We start from the raw sequence: 21,008 nt of genomic DNA, 5'->3' as shown, positions 1-21,008 counted from the left end.
CTAGAAATCAAACACCCACATAAGAATCGGAAAACTAGTAGCAAAGGAATGTAAGCAGAAAATAGAGTCATTTTGGAATTGAAAATGGCCTTGAATCAAGCACTTTAGCTTATAATTTCATATTTAGGTACAGAGTGTTACCTTTAGTGGTTGTAAATCAAAAGCCATTGAGCACATCCATGACAGAACTAGGCCTCTACCCTGGTCTCCTTGACTCTGAATGCAGCATTTTGCCAAACGCCTGTGACAGTTCTTTAGTTGGATTGAGTCCCCATCCTCACTGAGTCTCGGATTTAACAATCTTCTGATGCTATATCAGAAGCAGGTGTAGATGTGAGGGTGGAATGAACTAGAAAAAGCCTGTGAGCCACAGGGATAAGAGTTGACAACTTATGGGCACATTTTTATAGTAAACAAAACTGTTTCCACTGTCATTTTTATGTCTAAGCATTGCAGTTATTTTGTGTGCAAATCTCACCCTGCTCTTAGAGATAAGGAAATCAGTTTTAGAAAGAATGATGAAACATGTGAAAGACATAGTAGGAGGAAGTTATGGAGTCAGAACTTAAGCTCAAGAATACTAGCTCTAAAGTCCAGAAGGGACTCTGTCTGAAAACAAAGGAGTGAAGATGAGTTTGAAAAGGGAAGAAGCAAAACCCAAGAAATAATCACAACAAAATAGGGACCAATGTCTAATCCTCAGGCTTTAGCAAAAGGCTTACTTCCACATTTATTTCAGAAGGTAATAGGAAGCTGACGCAGTTTTAGAGATGGTTAATTTAAAAGTATAAGTTTAAAGAAACCAATTGTAAAGGAATAAACATACAAGAAATATATTTATGCAAAATATGATGCCTAGTTTGTAAGATGTTACTGCGTCGAGTTAGAAGGTGGACAGTATTCAGATGGCCTCTATCAACTAGGGAGGTAAGGAGATTCCCTAGGAATCTACTACCAAGAGAGTTTGGGTAAGATTAGCAGTACTAATTTCTTAGTGATATATCAGGTTTGGAGCTAATATCTGATGGCAGTGATATTGTCATGAAACCTTAATCTATCATGGCTATGTTTAAATCAGAATGTTAAAAAAACTGAGCAGGGACAAGTTTTATAATGCTGCTTCTATGCTTAGAATGGTTTTCTGGTTCAGAAAAAGCTAGACAGCTTTTAATACAAGCTAGCTGGACATTCATTGTGTGGTCAGGATGTTACTAAAACTCTCTGTGCCTTCTTTCCCTCTGAAGGTCATGCTCTGTATCTATGTACGAAATTATAAACTGAAGGGCTTGCTTCAAGGCCATTTTCAATTCCAAAATAACTCTATTTTCTGCCTAGATTCCTTTGCTACTAATTTTCAGATTTTTGTTTGGGTGTTTGATTTCTAAACATCATCCTCCTGCCTTTTCTGGGTTTGGCAGAAGAGCAGAATAGTTAATTGCATAATTGTATAATAATAAAATCGGCATAAAGTTGTACCCAATGTTACAGAATGGGTTGATTCTAGGCATTAAGTGAGATGGTGTATATGTCTAGCCTATAGTGAACACTCAATTAATGATAGTATTTTTAGAGGAGCATGTCATTGACCTTTATGTCTACTGTCAGTCTTAACACAAGGAGCTGAACAGTTCATGGAAGTGTTATGCCTTAGTCAGTTTTTTGTTGCTGTGACCAAAATACCTGACATAAACAACTTAGAGAAGAAAAAGTTAACTTTGGTTGATGGTTTCAGAGGTTTGAGATCATGGTCAGCTGGGCCTGAGGTGAGGCAAAACGTCATGGCAGAGGAAAGCTGCTCAGCTCTTGGCAGCCAGGAAGCAAAGGGAGAGAGAGAATGAGCCAGGGGCATGAGACAAGATACAGTCTCCAAGGGCACACTCCCTGTGACCTACCTCCTCCAACCATGCCCCGCAACCAAGGTTTCTACCACCTCCAATCAGTCAGTCCATTCAGCTCTACAGGGTTTAATCCACTGATGAGGTCAGAGCACTCATGATCCAATTCCTTCCCCAAAGCCCCACCTCTGTCTCCAGAACCTCTCCAGAATTTATTGTTTGTATTCCTGATCATTACCATTCCGACTGGAGCGAGATAAAGTCGCATTGTGGGTCTGATTTGCATTTCCATGATTGCTAGAGATGTCGAACATTTTTTCACTTATTTATTGGCCTTTTGTGTTTTCCTTTGGAGAAATTTATATTTAGCTCTTTTGCCCATTTATTGATTGGGTTATTTGGTTTTTTGTTTGTTTAGATATTAACGTTTTTTGAGTTCTTTGTATGTTCTGGATATGAATCCCATATCAGAGGGGTAGCTGGCTAGGATTTCCTCCCATTCCTTTCTCTTCATGCTCTAAATAATTTCCTATGTTGTGCAGAAGCTTTTTAGTTTAATGTCATACCACTTATTGATTCTTGATTCTACTTCTTGTGCTTTGGGAGTCTCGTTAAGGAAGTCAGTGCCAGCACCTTTATGATGGAGTGTTGACTCTATGTTTTCTTCTAGCAGTTGTTATTTGATGTGGTTTTAGTTACTTGCTTTGTTAAACAAGTTTTCATGAGTTCCTTTTATAAGGCAAATATTTGTCTTCTAGAAATGTTCACCTGTATATAATTTAATTTCAGCTTGAATGCATAATTAGTAAATAGAGTTTATTGCAAAAAACAATTAGAGCCCCACCTCTGAATATCACTGCACTGTGGATCAAGTCTTTACACATGAACTTTCTGGAGACATTCCAGATCCAAATCATAATACACTAATACTAGAAAATTACTCGGTTGCTCCAAATTTCTATTTTTTCCTAGATCTATTTCAGAATTTCTGTCACTGGACACTGTTTAAACTCTCCAGCCCTCAACTTAACAATCTATAAACTTTGGGTGATATTTGCATTAATTTCACGAAGTTGTTTTTGAGAGATCATTTGAATTGTTTACTGGCAGGTAGGAATTAATCGATAGATGACAGCAATAATGATTATTAATAATTACTGCATATTTCCCAGTGTAAGGCATTACTCTAGAATATCTAGGAGTAAGAGCTCTGGCACAACACTTCTTGATGTTAATTGAATCCCTTTTTCTGTCTTAATTATTAACTCTGTGACTCTGGACTAAGTGCTTACTTAGTCTCTGTGCCACAATCTCTTCATCAATAAATAGGGATAATAATAGGATTTATTGCGCAATGTTGTTGCACATTGAAATGAAACAATGCATGTAAAACTTTGAAAATATCTCCAGGGGAGGATTCTATGTGGCAACAAAGCACAGGTTCTGCACCCCTCTTCCCTCAGACTGTATGAGTATGGTGGGCTAGACCAATGTCTGGCTTAGTCCTGGCTGTATCCTTGACACCTAGTATAATACCTAATGAGCAGCAGGTATCCAGTAAAAATTTTATCAAATGATTAAATGACTTGGGCCTGAGTTCAAGCTCTGTAGCTTAGTAGTTGTGTAATTTAGGAAAAGACACTTAATACCTCACATCCTCAGTCTCCTCATCTGTAAAATGGCAATCAGGATAGAAGAGTACACAGAAGTATGTATTAGAGGATTTTGAACAATACATACTATGTCATAGAATCCACATGTATGTTTTTGTTATTATGTGACAGATTTTTCATGGGTACCTTTAATATCTGCTCACCTAAAGCATTATTTGACACTGTAATCTAGATAAATTAACTATGGATTTTTTTTTTACTTTCAGAAGCACTCACTGGAGAATATATTTAGCTCAAAGAGATTCAGAAAACATTACATACATACTACAGCAAAGTTTTGTTATCCAATATTTCACATGAAAACTTTTGCTAAAAAGTAAATAAGGTTTTCTCTGTCTGTTCACCTCCAGAACTTGTCTTTTGATTTTCTCCTTTTTTGAATGAAACCTTACAAGCAAAGATGCATTGGTGTTTCTGAAAAAAATGGTTGTCTGTAAGATTCAATGCTCCAAATCCCTCGGCCAGAAGGTAATTTGAAAGTAAGAAGTCTAAACTTAAACCCAACAATCTAAACATATAACATAGCCAGAATCTGTATTTTATAGACCTGGTGGAGTGGAAAATTGAGTCTGCTTAAAGTGTTAGGTTCTCATCTCAGTGTCTACAATAAGCCAGCAGAAGCAAACTCACTGAATGCCCAAATGTAACTTCTTAGGCAAATGAAAAATGGGTATGTATGAGTCTTGTCAGTAATATGAGTGACCAAGCATCAAATTTTTAACAAAAGAAAAAATGGGAAGTTTTTGTTTATTATTTTACACAGATTTTTAGAAGTAGTCATCCCTCCATCCATTTTGGCTCAAATTAATGGTACTAAAATAGTAAAAAAAATCAAGTGGGAAGCAAAAAATTTCACCACACAGATAACCAAAAATAAGACGCACTAATCAACAATAAAGTTTGCTAAAAGCTGTTTCAATAATTACTTTTGTCTTTCAGGCACTTTAAGCCAACATGTCTGAAATAAAGCTGTCGTGGGTCTTTAACTCACTCCCACGGCCTGCGTTCTCTGCTGCTTATCTTGATTAATGTTCATTATGATTTTGATGAAAACAGCAAAAATTGTTCATCAGTCTTTAAAATTATGCCTTCATGGTATATTTCAAATTCACCCTCCAGCTTATACCTCTATTGCCAGATATACTTGGACATTTGTTGTCTCTTGTAGGCAGGGCCATTTGGTGGTGGACAACCTAAGCTCTGCTCTTATAACTGTTTGATGTCAGATTCCTGATTTGACATGTAATAATTGTGAGATCCTGGATTAGTGATTCAATTTGCTTGATTTTTCTCTTATAAGTGGGGATTATAATTATGCCTTCCTCAAAGCCTTGTAGTAAATATTAACAATTTCTAGAGCCTGCAGTAGTGTTGTGCTATAAAAGGTAGTTGTTATTTTCTCTTGCATAGACTTCTTAACCAGGTCTCCAACTGATTTTCCTGTTTCATTTCTTTTTCTTCTTCAACAATTTAACTCCTGCCTTCTAATTTATTTTTGTGTCATGTTATCACTATGAATTTCAATCTGTTCCTTTTTTATAGCAGGGATTGAATCCAGGTGCACTTGACCATGGAGCCATCTCCCTTGCCATTTTTATATATATTGTTTTTAAGACAGGCTCTCACTAAATTGCTTAGGGCCTCACTAAGTTGTAGAGGCTGGCTTTGAATTTGCAATCCTGCTGTTTCAACCTCCCAAGCTGCTGGGATTACTGGCATGGGTCATTGTGCTGGGCTTCAGTTTGTTTCTTGATTCAGAAACAAATATCTTAGTGGGTTTTGTTGATAGTTTTGATGTCCTGTGTTTTGCCTTCAAATGCTACTTTTGAGCCTTTGCTAGTCTTTCCTCTCACTTTAAGTTCACCATCTACCCTTCTAAAATGGGACTTGTGTCAACTTTTTGTACATTTGGCTGACTTAAAACCCCAGTTGTGACACAGAATCACTTCTCAGTTGAAAAGCTTTATTGAAAAGTTCCATTGCCTCCTGATTGTACATGGACCCTTGCTTCGTGTTACAGTTTGGATCTTGAATGTGCCTTAAGTTCCCATGTGTTAATAATGCCATAGGTCACCAACCTATGGTATGATTGGGAGGTGTACAAACTTTAGGAGGTGTGGCCTAATGGGAGGAAGTTAGGTCATTGAAGTGTGCCCATGAAGACGTTTTGGGACCCTGGCCCCTTCCTGGTAACCCTGCAGTAAGAGGCTTCTCTCTGCTATGAATTCCTCACTGTAATGAGGACTAACTGACTAATAATAGGCAAATGCTTACTGCTTGCAAGGTCCTTCAAAAACTGTCCTCAGTCTCACTTTTCTTGCTATTTCTCTTCCTCAGTTCTTGTCCCTCCTGACTGTCTTGAGCTTCATTTTTTCAAGTACCTGCTTTTTATTCCTCATCAAAAGATGATTCTTATCCAAGGGAGCTGCTGAAATACTGTTTGTAAACTACACACAGGTGATATTCAGTCTCATCTAAGTGACTACAGTGGTCTTGATCATTGTGGTGGTGAAACAACATTAGGAGCAGCCAACGTTCATTGTCCACTTAAATAAATGTTGTAAACACATCATATGCTCATGTAAATTCTATGAGCAAGCAGAGAAAATATTTACTGTGATTATTTCCACCTTACAGATGAGGAAATTGAATCCCAGAAAGTGTAAGAAAGTTACCTAAGTTTTTTATAGTCAATCAAAGAATCAGGATGTGAACCAAACAGGCTTGTCCCAGAGTTATCACACTTAATTCTGTAATGCTAATACCTCCCTGGCATTGCTGCTCATGGTACTTTATTATAGTCCTTGTATCTAAGTGATCTATATAGGCATCTGTTTATTTCAGCACCATGTCAGCCTTCAGATGGAAGGCCGATCTGTATGTTCCCATGTGTCTTGCATGATTACCTTTCAAACAGTGATCCATAACTTTCTGCCACTTTGTTGTGAAATTCACTAAACCTGCCAACAGGAAACAGCTGTCCTGGGACTCCTAGATCCAGCATTCCCTTACCAACACCTAGTCATGGTTTAATAAACATTCCTAATAGATATATGATAGACCAGAAAGAAAAAAGACTTCCCACTTCACAATTGTCAATAAAAATGTGACTTTGGGCAAGCCATTTAATCTCTCTCTCTCTCTCTCTCTCTCTCTCTCTCTCTCTCTCTCTCTCTGTATGTGTGTGTGTATATATAAAAATATATACACACACACATACATACATACATTATCTATCTCTCTATCTATCATCTATCGTCTATCTGATCTTGTTCTTTTTTGGTTTGGAACGTGAGATGATAACTTTTGGATTCTGTTTCTGTTGTTCTCACAGGAATATTATGAATATGAGATATTCAAAGAAAGTTTGTTAAAACCTATAAAAAAAAAAAAAAAACCATTGAAAGGGAAGGGACAAATACTCAAATTAGTAAAACTAGCCAAACAAATGATAGTGCCAAATGGTATTAAGTCTGAGCTAAATGAAGCTTCCAGTGTTTGCTACTTTCTGCATCTCATGGGTAGTAAAGTATCATGAAAACAGTAAATTTTGAAATATCTGCTACTTGTCATTGCCAGAAGTAAGAACTAATCAACTGAAGGGCTTCCACAATGCTGTATCTGAAAGAAGACTTGGGTGTAGCCTCTGCTTCTGTTTGTGGAGTGTGAGACTGAGGTACAGGGAGAGGAAACAGTTCATTAAGTGGGGGAAAAAAAAAAAAAAAAAAACCTTGTCTTTGCTTCTTTATAAAAAGGACCAAAACTTTGAATGTCACTAGAAAACTGAAAACTGATCAGTACATAGACTCTGAACCTCAACTGCTAGATTTGGCCCCATCATTTCCTCTTCTTGCTTAGGTGACCCAAGAAAATTAATTAAACTCGGATGCCTAGTTTCATATCCTATAAAATGAGGATAGCAAAGTCCATCTTTCATGATTATTTTTATGACACAATGTGATAAAGGGTACGATGCAATTATATTTGTATAGCACAAGTTAGTGCTAGATGTTAAATAAAGTTAAAATAATAGCAAGAGAATTTGGACATAATAGGGCTCATAAATATAATGCAATTGAGGCATCCTTGCTTTTTACTGAAAAATAACTAAAAATTAAGTTTGCACACCTTGATGTTTTTTGCAGCAGTTCCTCCAAAGATATGCCTGACTATATGTCCAGGTCCCGGTTTAAGCTAATTTCACCAAGGAATTAGCATAAGATTAATTAATTGTCATAAGGGTAAACATTCAACATTTTCTTCCTGGCAGTTACTGTTGTATTTTAATTAACATCATGTTGGCATTTCAAGTCATTTTTTTTGAAAACAAATCCATCAACACTCAAATGCTAATAGATCCTCTGCCAAGAGATGTATGTCAAATTTTCCGTGATCAATACAAGACAAGGAAAAACAACACACACAGAAATATTCTGCTGTATTTGACATCAAACATATCAAGTGTAGTTTGGAAACTGTGACTTAACAGTTATGCAATAAGTGTGCTGATGGTGGCTTATTGGGTGTGACTGGTCTAGCCTCACAGTAACCTTGTTGAATTCACTCTCCCATTTCTGCTCAAACCAACAACAAAACCCTACAATGGAGCCTTAATTTAGTGAATCAATTAATTTGGTTGAATGAGGGCATGGAGATATTACTAGGTAGGTACTATCATGATTCAGATTTAAATTAAAGTGGTATAAATATAAACACACATTTAATCAGATGTTTAATGTTTTATCTTTTGTGTTAGCTCCTATTATCTGTAAGTAGCCTTGTTGTTACTATGATGTCCTTTCAATAAATAGGAAAAAATTGATTGCTTTAGTTTTTAGAAAAAAGAACTGGGGAATAGGAAGATAAGGTGAAGCACTCAGAGTTATTCAGTGAAGAGATACAGTGCAGACTGGACAACACTTATTTTTTTAACAACAAATATTTGTGCTCACATAGAGTGTGGTAGCTAGGAATTTCTTGGTACCAAGTCATCCATGAAGTGAGTTGTTAAATTCCTTAATCCTATAAACATCTACTCAATATCAATAAGCATTTATGAGCCAGTTTTTCAGCTTCAAGGATGTTATGGAATCGAGAACTAACACTAGAAAAAGAAGCCACTTGATTGAGGCTGAGCGTTGTTACTGTTCTGTAGATAGCAACGCCTACATACCAAAATATAAGGAATTTGGGAAACACTATTTCTTTGGCTCCCTGGCACCCCCTCCACCTTCTAAATGCTGCTCTGGATCTGGAAGGCTGATCTCTATGGACAAAACTCTCCACACTCCTTGACCTTGATCCCCAAAGAGGATCCCTCTCTTAGAATCCGTAGGTGTAGCTATAGCTTTTTCCACCTTCTGGTAACTATCAGTCCAACTGAGGCGTTGCTTTACTTCTCTTGGTTTTCTTGGGTATTATATGGAGGAGATAACATGACTGCCTGAGAAGGTGGCTGGGCATTTCATATCTGAAATGAGTTCATATCTGTCATGTATTCATACTTGACGATGTTCCACCTACTAACTATGTCGCATGCTCACATGGTGCTTCTCTACATTTTGAAAACTGTGCTTCTTTCCTCCTCTGGAGCTGTCTCTCAAGACCTTCATGTTACCGACTTCCTCTTGCTCTAAGGTCTCAAATGTTGCCTCAGCAATTGACCCAGACGAGACTACAGCTCCTCTGACAGCCCTGGTTCACTTCCTGTATAAAACTCATGACTTTCAGAGATCATGTTCACTCTCTCTTCTCGAATAAGCTCCATGAAAGAAGTGAACTAATAGAGAAGTGAACTAATAGCGTCTTATTCCCTGTTACAGACCTGGTCTCTCAAAAACAAAAGAAAAGCAAACCCTGTTGTGGAATAGAGACTAAATACTGAAACTAAGAGGCAGAGAATTTATGTAAATAACTCTGGGCCTTTGTTTAGCAACAAGCATAACAGAATTTCAATACATGCCCGGGTGATCCCTCCCTTTGCCTCTTTCAATAGTTCTTGGAAGAGATAATGAGGGTCTGAGCCAGAGGCATAGCACCAGAGATAAAAAGTGAATTTCAAAGATATTTCAGAGAGAAAATCGACCAGTTTAGTGATGGTCAAGAATCCCTGATATTCTCCATGGCTCAGCACGCAGACACGGTGGTCGGGTGGATGTGTTTTTCTGATCACATATCTGGCGCTGGCTGACTACCTCCTGCTCCCTGTCCTCATAGCATCTTTTTGGTCCTGTGCCCAGTTGCTCCAGGACCAGTCCATGGATGGGCAGCTAATGAGATCACCTACCAGTGGAGTGATGAAATTAATGTGTTCTCTTTTCCACATGCTGGGGTTTTCTTGTGACAGGTGGCTGCTAGGGAATGTGGTCGCTAGTGAGTGAGAGTTTTAGATCTGATGGTCTTTTGTGGTCCAACAAATCATATGCCAAGTCTACAAAACTGTCAGCCAGTTTTATAAAAAAATGGTTATCTTTATAAAAATATGTTTTTAGAGTCTGATAAATTTTGGTCACGTTTTATCCTTTTATTTCAAGAAAGATTCTTTTTCATCAGCTTTCTTTTTGAAACTGTATTCCATCATCTGTGTTTATTTGAGATTATTTTACCAAATACTGGTGCAGGAAAAGTGCTAAAAGAACAGGAATATTTTATTGCCTACTAAGTGGATATGGGGATCCATTTGAAATTTACATTTTATCTTTGTACATCATACAAATGATTGTGTTTCTTGTAAACATCTGGTAAATTGGAAATATTGGTTCCAATTGAAAGGAGAAAAGCAATGACTCTAATAACAGTCTCTGACCAACAGTATTAATAAAGACACCTGCAGCTTCAGCGCCACCTAGGTTTGGCATTTTCCTAAATAAAGGCCTTCTAGGCTAAGAGTGCCATGTTTCATTTTATCTGTGAGATGTTGTGCATGTGGGTGCAGTGAAATAAAAATAAAATCAGAGCAATGTATCTCAACCACAGTTTTAATTTTTTGTACATGGGATTATTGTTCATAAAAATCATGCTGTCCTGCCACCTCCCCCCACAGACTATAATGCAAGTTTTTGTAGAATTGGGTTTGTTTCTTTTATGTTTTTTGGTTTGTCTTAATATTTTTGTATCTGTTTTATTTGTTGCTTTGTCACCCAGCACAAGGAGCAGGAAGTGACATATAATAGATATTCGCTGAATAAAATAAGTGAAATAATTAACTCTTGTTATGATGATATATGACTGGTCAGTGTCATTGAAACATGGTTGCTGTTCTTTCCCAGAACCTTCCACTGGACATGTCATTTGAGGTTCTCTCTATACTTCCTCCATTTGTGTTGAGAAGAATAGTAAAATTTCAGGACATTCATGTGATAAATCATTAGTTGGATTCAGGGGCTACTAAAAAATGGTATGGCAGAATATTCAGACAGTGATAGAGATAAGGTTCTGGGTCCCTGGTCTTTTGTATTTCCCCTAGATTTTTTTATTTTTATTTTATCTTTTTGCTACTGGGGGATTGAACTCAGGGTGCTATGCACTGAGTCACATCCCCAGCCCTTTTTATTTATATTTTTTATTTTGCAACAGGGTCTTGCTAAGTTGTTTAGGGCCTCACTAAGTTGCTAGGGCTGGCTTTGAACCTGTGATCCTCTTGCCTCAGCCTCCTGAGCTGCTAAGATTATAGGCGTGCACCACCAAACCCAGCCTCCCCTAAATTTTTAATGCTGTCTTTCCTAACTAGCAAAGAACACCATGTTCTCTGTCTGAGAGTGGTTTGATCCTCAAAAAAAAAAAAAAAAAAAAAAAAGTGTAAAAAAGAACATTTTTACACAGAATATTTGTAAATGTATGTTATAAATTATACATTACGTCTTTATAAAATCAGTTGAGGTTTGCCTGTAGGGATCTTCTGTTTTCTACTCCTTAAAAATATCATCTAATTGGAGAGAACAAGAAAACAGGGAGTGTGGTGGTTAGTCTTATTTCAACCTGGTTAGTCTGCAGCATCCAGCTATTTAATCAAACCCTAACCCAAAGTGTTGCTGTGAAGTATTCTAGATGTGTGATATCAACAATCAGTTGATATTAAGTGAAAGGCAGATAAAGTTATATCATGAGGGGGGGTCTCATTTAATCACTTGAAGACCTTAACCAAAAACAGTGTTCCTGAAGAAGAAGAAAATCTAACTGAAGACTGCAGTTTATTTACAGCCTGACCTTCTGGCCTGCCAGCCTGCCCTATAGTGCCAGCCCCTGTAGTCCAGTGAGCGGATTCCTCCAAATAAATCCATTTACATATGTGTTTGTCTATATGAGTAAAGATATGTGTGGGTGTGTATTTTGTTTTTCTAGAGAACGTTGATTGATACAAGGAGAAAGTGAGCAAAGAAAAAAGTTATATTTATTTAAATATTTTCCACTTTTTTGTGTTTTTTTCTAACCTAATGATATTCCTAAACTTTGGTAGTATCTAAACTGTGTACCCAATGCATGTGAGTCAAGACACTTAAAGCCAGGTGCAGCGGCACCTGCCTGTAATCCCAGGGACTCAGGAGGCTGAGGCAGGAGGATTGCTATTTCAAAGCCAGCTACAGCAATGGCAAGGCGCTAAGCAATTCAGTGAGACCCTGTCTCTAAATAAAATACACAATAGGGCTGGGGGTGTGGCTCATGGTGGAGTGTCCCTGAGTTCAATCCCTGGTACCCCTGCAAAAAAAAAAAAAAAAAAAAAAGACTTTATGGGCTCTTTGGAAAACAATGCAGAGGTTCCTCAAAAAATTAAAACTAGAACTACGATATATCTTGTGGTCCCCCTCCTGGGTATGTATATAGAGGACATGGGGCCAGTAGGTTGAGGAGACATCTGGAGCCCATGTTTTTTCCTCCTACTATTCATCGTTGGATGAATGGACAAAAAGGAAAGGTAGTGTATGTATACAGTGAATTACCATTCAGCCCTAAAGAAGACTAAATCCTATCATTTGCAATAATATAGATAAAACTGGAGGTCATTACGTTAAGTGAAATAAGGCCCAGGTATAGGAAGACACGCCACATGGTCTCGCTCACCCGTGGGATTAAAAAGCTGATGGGATAGACCTTGAGAGTAGAGTGGTAACCAGAGCGTGGGGAGAGTGGCGGGGGGAATGGGGAAGAGACAACTACAGCTACTACATTATAGTTAGAGTGGAGAAGGAAGTTCCTATTGCACAGTAGGGTGATGATACATTACATATTCCAAAAAAGTTAGTGCAAAGGATTTTGATGTTTTCACCACAAAAAATGATAAACATTTGTGACAATGAACGTGCTCACTCTGATTTGACCATTGCACAATATATGCATGTCACATGCCACTCTGCCAATGTGTACAATTTTTATGTGTCAATTACAAAATCAAAGAAAAAAAGATAATATGGCTTAAAATGTCCAGCTGCTTTGCCAACAAGTTAAACCATATCTTGTGAATTACTTGGGTTCTAGTCCCCAACCCTCAGATCAAACAAAAATGTCCCAAAGCTCTGAGGCACAGGCTCTTGTCACTCACACCGTGCTGTGTCAGTCTGCCAAATAGGAAGTGCTTCATAATTGCACAAAAGTGCTCCTGGGTATGTAGGTAAATATGAGTACATCAATAGACTTGGTTTTGCGGTATATGATATATTGATTCTTTGAGAAGCAGAGAACTGCCATGCATGCAAACCTAACAAACAAAGCAAACAGTTTGGGGGAGGGGAATAAAAAAACAAAATACAAAAAACCAAACTTGCTTTGAATAGCAGGAGACGACGTTTTGGCAGCTGAGCAGGGCAAGAGCTTCATGAGTCGCTCTTTAATGCTGCGCTTGGTGTTGTTCTGAGCGTAGAGGAAACCTAGAAAATACACGATCAGTTCTGTTAATGCTGTCAGCACAGAGTCCCTGGGCTGTGCTGCAGGGGTTATCAGAGAAGCCAGGCAGGCAGGATGGGGATGCAGCCATCCGCTCAGGCAATCGCAGGCACTGGATTGAGACTCCAAAATATCTTTCTCCTTATTTGGGCTTTAATTTGAAAAAAAAAAAAAAAAAAATTCCTTATATGGCTTTAAATGACAACGATTAACAAGTGAAAACAGAACATGAAAGGTTATCTATAGGATGACAAAAGTGAAATTTGGTGAAATTTTAGGCCTTAGATCAAGAATAAGACAAATGTCACTAAAAGAGGTAACTGGATTGAAACTTCAGTATCCAAACCAGTGTTAGGAGCCCACAGCACAATTATCTGTTCTCATTGCTCCCCGTCTTTGATTACAGAGGAGAGAGATGCTCTGCATAAATCATTCACACCACAATCACCTGTTAGTACCTTTGCCTTCCCTGAAAGTAAAAAACAAATGTCCTCCATATGCAGCTTCATTAGCATATGCTGACATGCCCGGAGATGTGACAATCCTTCACATTTTTCCCACGTGGACATTAATGAATGGAACTTATTCAAGCAGAACAATTCCAAAAGAAGCAAAGTGTGTTTATAAAATGTTAACCCAGGAATAGATGGAGCACCATCTGTGACTTCAGGCAGTTGGAAAGGACTCAAGGAATATCAACAGTGGCCGCCCAGGCAGGCTAACAAACACCTGAAATGAGAGGAGCCAGCTGACTAGCTCCTCATCAACTTCAGTACTCTGGGTGCATAGAAGCCTGGATTTGCATGTTATTATCTGCTGCTTTTTCAAAATTAGTTTGGAAGGTGTCAAATAGAAATCGAAAACGAGAGATACAATTTAAATTGAGGTCAGACCATCTTTATGGTATGGATATAACAAGTGTATCACTTGTTCCTTTTCTACTTCATAATTCCTACCTTGAAATTATAAACAAGTCCTGACCCCAAGACTATGAATCTCTTCATTTGAAGTTGATTCAGCTCTCCATCAGTGTCCACTGGCTAAAATTCTTGTGTTTGGGTGAGTGACAAAATGAATAGTAAATATGTAAATTGAACCAGATCATTTTCTGGATAAAACTGTCCTCCTTCCTATCAGGAAACCCAGTCCCTGCAGGATCTGGCTCTCCCCTGCCCTCTGCTCCTGTTTCCATCTGCCCTCCTTACTGTTCCACACCATTGCTAACTGAGCACACTGACCCCGTTGCCTTTGCTGGAACTCAAAAGGCAGACCCTCCTCTGGTCTTGGGACTTGGGCCATGTGAAACATCTTGTTCACTCAAGATCCCACATGCTGGTTAATGATCTGACACATAATAGAAGATCAATAAATTCACTTTATCATATAAAGACCTGACTTCATTCCCCAGATTTATATCTAAATATGCTTTGAAACGTAAGTCCGATTTACAGAAAGCAGACTCTTTGCTTTGTTTCTTCCTTCTCCATCTCCAGAAGGATGGACCCATCTCAGCATCCTCTACTCTGTAAGCTTTTCTGGGGGTTTGGCTCTACCTCCTCAGACAGGACTCTACTCCTTCCCTCTGCACCCTGTGTACCTCCATTACAAATAGGCACTGACCCCTCAGACTGCTCAGCCCCTTACCAGCTACCAACTCGACATCCCCAGGCATTCTTTGAGACAAACTTTCCCTCTTGTGTCTCTAACTGTTCTGTGGGGAGAGGCCATGTGGCCCCTCTGCTCTATCCATCCCTCTTGTTCCACCATCTCACCCTAGTGCCTTGTCGTGCTGGGTATCAGGTCCTATTGTAGGTGAGACCCCATTCTGGCAAGGAACTTGAGGGAGAAGTTGCTGCAGCCTTCTGTAGTAGGACAGAGGCATGGATTTAGCCTTTTATCAGGCTCCTTTGCTTCTGATTTGATTTCTTGACATCTAGTCAAACTCTGCACTCATGGCAGGCACCCAAGGAAGATTCCCTGGGCTGGTTGTTTTCCCCTTAAGTTCTTGGTTCTGCCAAACTCAATCTCAAATGGATTTCCTGGAATCACAGGCATTGAGTGTGGAAAAGGGAGCTCCTCCTTCCCACACACTCCCAGGTGCACCCCTTCCCTCCACTTGGATAGGATAGACAGACAGCCATTATTAATTAGGAGCTAGCAACCCGAAATTTTAGCTCCTGTCTTATTACATCAAGCTGGGTGACTTCCTACAGAGCATTGAACTTTAGGTCTCTATTTTGCCTTTGTAAAACAAAGGGATTTATATGAAACAATCTTGGTTGCTAAATCAACATTTAAGTCTCTCTTAGAAACATATTTATATATAATTTGTGTATGACTCCTACTTTATTTCTATAGTGTTTTCTCCTCAGTGAGATCTTACACTTCTCAGAATGTGAATATGACTAAATTTCTCCTCTTTCCTTTTTTCTTTCCTTCCTTCCTTCCTTCTTTCTTTCCTTCCTTCCTTCCTTTCTCTCTTTCTCTCTTTCTCCTTCTCTCTTTCTCTTTTTCTTTCTCTTTCTTGCCTCTCTCTTGGCTATCAGATTATTCTGCTTTTTTCTCCTTAAAATGTAGTGGTTGAGTGTTCAGGGACTGGCCCCAAACAGACTGAGTCATATCCAGCACCATGTGACCTGGGATTCCTTAATTACTAAGTCTCTTTGCATCTCCGTTTTCTTCTGGTGAAATGAATTGGTAATAGTATCAACCTCAAAACATTGTAGGTATCAAGAAAAACAATACAGAAAACATTTGGCACAGTGACACTCACAAAATGCACTTTTAGTAAATGTTAGACTTAAAATTTTCCACTTATTTGAGAATACCATATTCCCTCCCGTCTTAGAGACTTTCACATGCTCCTTTCTGAACGGGAATGTAAATTTTACCTCCTCTTTGCCAAGTTAACACCTGTTTATCCTTGAGATGTCAATTCAATGACATTTCTGAGGAAAAACTTACATGACATATCAAACTGGGTTATCAACAACTATTGTATGTTCCCATAGTTTCTTTTATTTCTCCTTCACACAAATAAAATGAAAATAACTAATGATACAAGTACATAGTCGACCTGTCTTCCCCACAGAAATGTAAGATTGAGGATTTTCACTTCCAACATTTAAAGAATAAATGTTATTGGATGTACTATCATACTACAAGCAATCATATAACCAGATAAGTTATGTAAAGCAAATATTGTTAAACACAGGAAAATAAAGAGTACAGAACTATGATGCTGGGGAGAAGAGACATTCAAAAGCTGACCCCCTCCCTCTGCCTGGGGCATGTTTCTTCCATAAGACAGAGAGATGAAGTTCAAGCTAAGCCTGTGCTCCTTGGGCTGTGGTGGCAAAGTGGCATTCCAGATTCCTGACGTTTCTAGGGCAGCCAAAATGAAGAAGTAATATCTGTGCATGGGGAGGCGCAAAGAACCTGCATGACAATTAAATGTGAGTTATTGCTTAAGGGATGAAATATGAATGATCAGGGTAAAGCTTCAAAATACTTATCATTCAAAGATTCTGAATGGCTGAGAATCTAATGGAGACAACAGAATTCTGTACTGAAGGGCAGTGTTGGAGATCTGGACCAGTCAGGAAAAAAATAAAAGAATGAAAAATAAAGAAAAAGAAAAGAAAGAAACTGTATAATGCATCACTGGCATTCACATGTGCACTCAGAAAGATCATTTGTGGAGTAAGGATGATTTCCTGGAGTAAGTGCCATACCAACCAAAATTGACCTTCCCACACAGAAGACATAAGCAAAACTAGAAAGACTGAAGAGAACCACTGGACTGGAATGTCTTCTAGAACAATATTCAGCCCATTTTAGATAATATTATTTGGTCTAAACTCCTTCATATCATAATAATTTCTCTTGGGCTATCAAAAATTATTCAACATGTAAAGGAGTAAAAAAATGTTCCCATAATTGAGATAAGAAAGCAGTCATTAGAAACAGATCCTGAGATGAGGAAGATGTAAAAAGTAGTAGGGAATGACTTTTAAGAGAAAGATGGTCATAGTAGGTAAAAGGTAGAAAGTTTTAGACAAAGAATTAAAACAGTAATCACCAAATGGTGATTCTAGAAATACAATAAAATATCTAAAATAAAATTTATAAAATTCACTTAACAGCAGATTGGGGACTACATAGCCTAAGTAAAGATCAGTGAAATAAATCATTCAATCTAGATATAGAGAAAAAGACTTTAGAAATTAAGAGTCTTAGTAATATGCACAGCATGTCAAGAAATCCAACATAAGTATAAGTGGAGACAGGAGAGTTGAGAAAATGTTGAAGAAATAACGGTTTAAAAACATTAATGTAGATATCCAATGAACTTTTAAATTTCAAGCAAGACAAAGAAGAATCATATACAGCTACAGTCATAATGCTGTAACTAAAAATGAGAAAAGACTTTAAAAAATAGGAGAAAAGTACACAAGCTGGTCTGGTACATGAGTATGGTTTCTCATTGGAAACCTCAGAGACAAGGAAACATTGTAATAGCACACAATGTTCTCAGAGGCATGTGCACCATCAACCCAAAATTCTATACTCAATAAAAATAGTATTTGTGGAATGAAGGTGAAATAAATATATGTTCGGATAAACTAAATTTGTGAAGATTCATAGTTAAGAGTCTTGCACTACCACAAACACCAAAGGAAATTCCTCAGGCTGAGGGCAAATTATAAGGAAACTTGAATCTACAGCTGGAATTGAAGAGCACTAGATATTGAAGATATGTGAATAAATATGAAATGTTATTTTGTTTTCTTTATTTACTCAAGACTTAAAAAAACTATTGTGGAGTTTATTACATTTACAGATGCAAATTTTTCAACAATAGCATATAGATCTAGAGGAGAATGGACGTTTTACTGATGTATGGTTTTTAAATTTTACAACATGGCACAATGTCAATTCTAAGTAGCCTACAAAAAGTGAAGGGATTGCATTAAATTTGCATAATACTTTTGGTAGTATGGCCATTTTGACTATTTATTCTGCCTATTCAGGAGCATGGGAGGTCTTTTCATATTCTAAGGTCTTCTTCAATTTCTTTCTTAAGTGTTCTGTAGTTTTCATTGTAGAGGTCTTTCACCTCTCTTGTTAGATTCCCAAGTATTTTATTTTTTGGAAGTTACTGTGAATGGGGTAGTTTTCTTTATTTATCTTTCATTACTGATGTATACAAATACTTTTGATTTATGGGTATCAATTTTAAATCCCGCTATTTCGCTGAATTCAATTGTTAGTTTTAGAAGTTTTTGGTGGAATTTTTTGGATCTTCTAAAATAAAATCATGTCACAGGAAAATGTATTAGTCTGAATTCTTCTTTACCTATTTGTATCCCTTTAATTTATTTCTTCTGTCTAATTGTTCTGGCTAGAATTTCAAGGACAATACGCATGAGAACAGAGACCCTGCACCTACTAGAACAAAAACTAGGCCCAAGCCTTCACCATGTCAACCTAGGATCTGACTTCCTTAACAACAACCCTAAAGCCCAAGAAGTTAAATCAAGAATCAATAAATGGGAAGGACTTAAACTAAAAAAACTTCTTTTCAGCAAAAGAAAAACTCAATAAGTGAAGAGAGAGCCTACAGATTGGGAGAAAATCTTTACCACATGCACCTCACATAAAGCATTAACCTGTAGGATATACAAAGAACTCAAAAAACATAACACCAAAAAAGCAAATAACCCAATCAATAAATTGACTAGGGAAGTGAGCAGTCACTTCATAGAAGAAGATATACAATCGATCAACAAATATACAAAAAATGTTCAACATCTCTAGCAATTAGAGAAATGAAAATCAAAACTAAGGTTTCACCTCACTCCAATCAGAATGGAATTGTCAAGAATACAATCATCCATAAATGCTGGCGAGGATATAAGGAAAAATATACACTCATACATTGCTGGTGGGGCTGCAAATTGGTACAACAATTATGGAAAGGAGTATGAAGATTCCTCAGAAAACTTGGAATTGACCCAGCTATCACACTCTTTGGTTTATGCCCGAAGGACTAAAATCAGCATACTACAGTGACATAGCCACATCAAGGTTTATAGTAGCTCAACCCCATATAGCTAAAGTATGGAACCAACCTAGGTGTCCTTCAACAGATGAATGGATAAAGAAACTATGACATATATATATATATATTTTATATATATGTCATATGATTCCATATGATGGAATATTATATATCTGGAATATTCTAGATATATGATGGAATATTACTCAACTTTAAAGAAGAATGAAATTATGGCACTTGCTGGTAAAAGCAAGTTGGATGGAGTTGGAGAATATCATGCTAAGCAAAATAAGCCAAACCCAAAATATCAAAGGCCAAATGTTTTCTCTGATATGTGAATGCTAATTTACAATGAGGGAGGGAGGCTAGGAATAATAGAGTTGCTTTATATTAGGTAGAGGGAAGTGAAGGGAGGGGAAGGGGTATGGGGGTAGGAAGGATAGTAGAGTGAAACACATTATTACCTCATGTACATATATGACTGCATGACCCATGAGATCCTACAATATGTACAATTGGAAAAATGAGAAATTATACTCCATTAATGTATGATTTATCAAAATGCATAAATGCATTCTACTGTCATTTATAGCTAATTAGAATACAATTTTTTAAAAAAAGTGAAGGAGACATATTGCAATCACTAGATGCTAAGCCACCGCCTAAAGATAATACAAGGGGTTATAGTCAAAACCTCAACAGGGAGATTAAAATGGAATACTTAAAATATTTAACTCAAAGGAAGTCAGGAACAGAGAAATAGAGGGACAACAACTAGAAGGAACAGAGTGAAAATATGGTGAAAGTATGCCCAACCATATAATTAAATCTTTAACTGTATCCTTCTTATTCATTATTGAATTCTTACTTTGTAAAGTGCCTGGTATATCAAATGTTCAATCAATATCTTCTAAAAGCATGAAATGCTTTTATGATGTTTATATGTCTTTTGTGATGGTCTCAGAATGTGCAAATTAACTTCATGTCAAATAATTAGCAGATTCATTTAGACTTAGCATAATATTTCCCTTGTGGGTGTGTGACAGTCTCCCCTACACCCTAAGTGGATAGTGTGAAAGTAGACTGCTAAGGTGACTCTGAAAGAAGTAAGGAGGGACTGTATTCCCCAGTCAATAGCAATAAACAGAAATTGATGGAGAAGGTAGGTCAACCAGAAAAGCGCTTTAGTGTGTAGGACATTTACTCCCACACAGAGAGAACACTGACAGATTAATTACCTTACAGTCCATAAACACTTAGCTATTCATTTATTCAAAAATATTCATTACAAGACATATATTACAAACATTGTAAATAACATTCTCTGAATCATTATGGATACACAGTGGTCACATTTATAAAGAGTCCCTACTTGAGAATCCAACCAGCTATTTCTATCATAATATCTATTACAATGCAAGATTGATTTGTTGATTTCTGTAGTTAAACCCTGGATTTGTTGAGGGGAAGATTCTGCTTATTCAGTCATTCAGAAAAGATTTCTTGAGTGCCTGCTATGTGCTAGTCACTGTCCTGGTGCTGGGAATAAAACCTTAAGAA

The 21,008-nt window shown here is 37.4% G+C and overlaps 1 protein-coding gene across 6 annotated transcripts in view; it reads right to left on the bottom strand.

The window, feature by feature from the left end:
• The window catches only part of KCNIP4 (potassium voltage-gated channel interacting protein 4), a 1,142,821-nt gene that overhangs the window by 117,160 nt on the left and 1,004,653 nt on the right, over positions 1–21,008 (bottom strand). Inside the window, exon 2 of one of the 6 annotated variants that reach the window (XM_079154780.1) lies at positions 13,263–13,368. The exons of the other annotated variants lie outside the window; for them this stretch is intronic. Within the exon in view, the coding sequence (XP_079010906.1) occupies positions 13,263–13,368 (106 nt within the window). The remainder of the gene's footprint in view (positions 1–13,262; positions 13,369–21,008) is intronic. 6 annotated transcript variants of the gene reach the window in all.

The sequence above is a fragment of the Sciurus vulgaris genome (assembly GCF_902686455.1).
Source record: "Sciurus vulgaris genome assembly, chromosome: 9".
Classification (NCBI taxonomy): Eukaryota; Metazoa; Chordata; class Mammalia; order Rodentia; family Sciuridae; genus Sciurus; species Sciurus vulgaris.
Note: the sequence above shows the minus strand (reverse complement) of the source record. Positions and strands in the feature narration are given on the sequence as shown.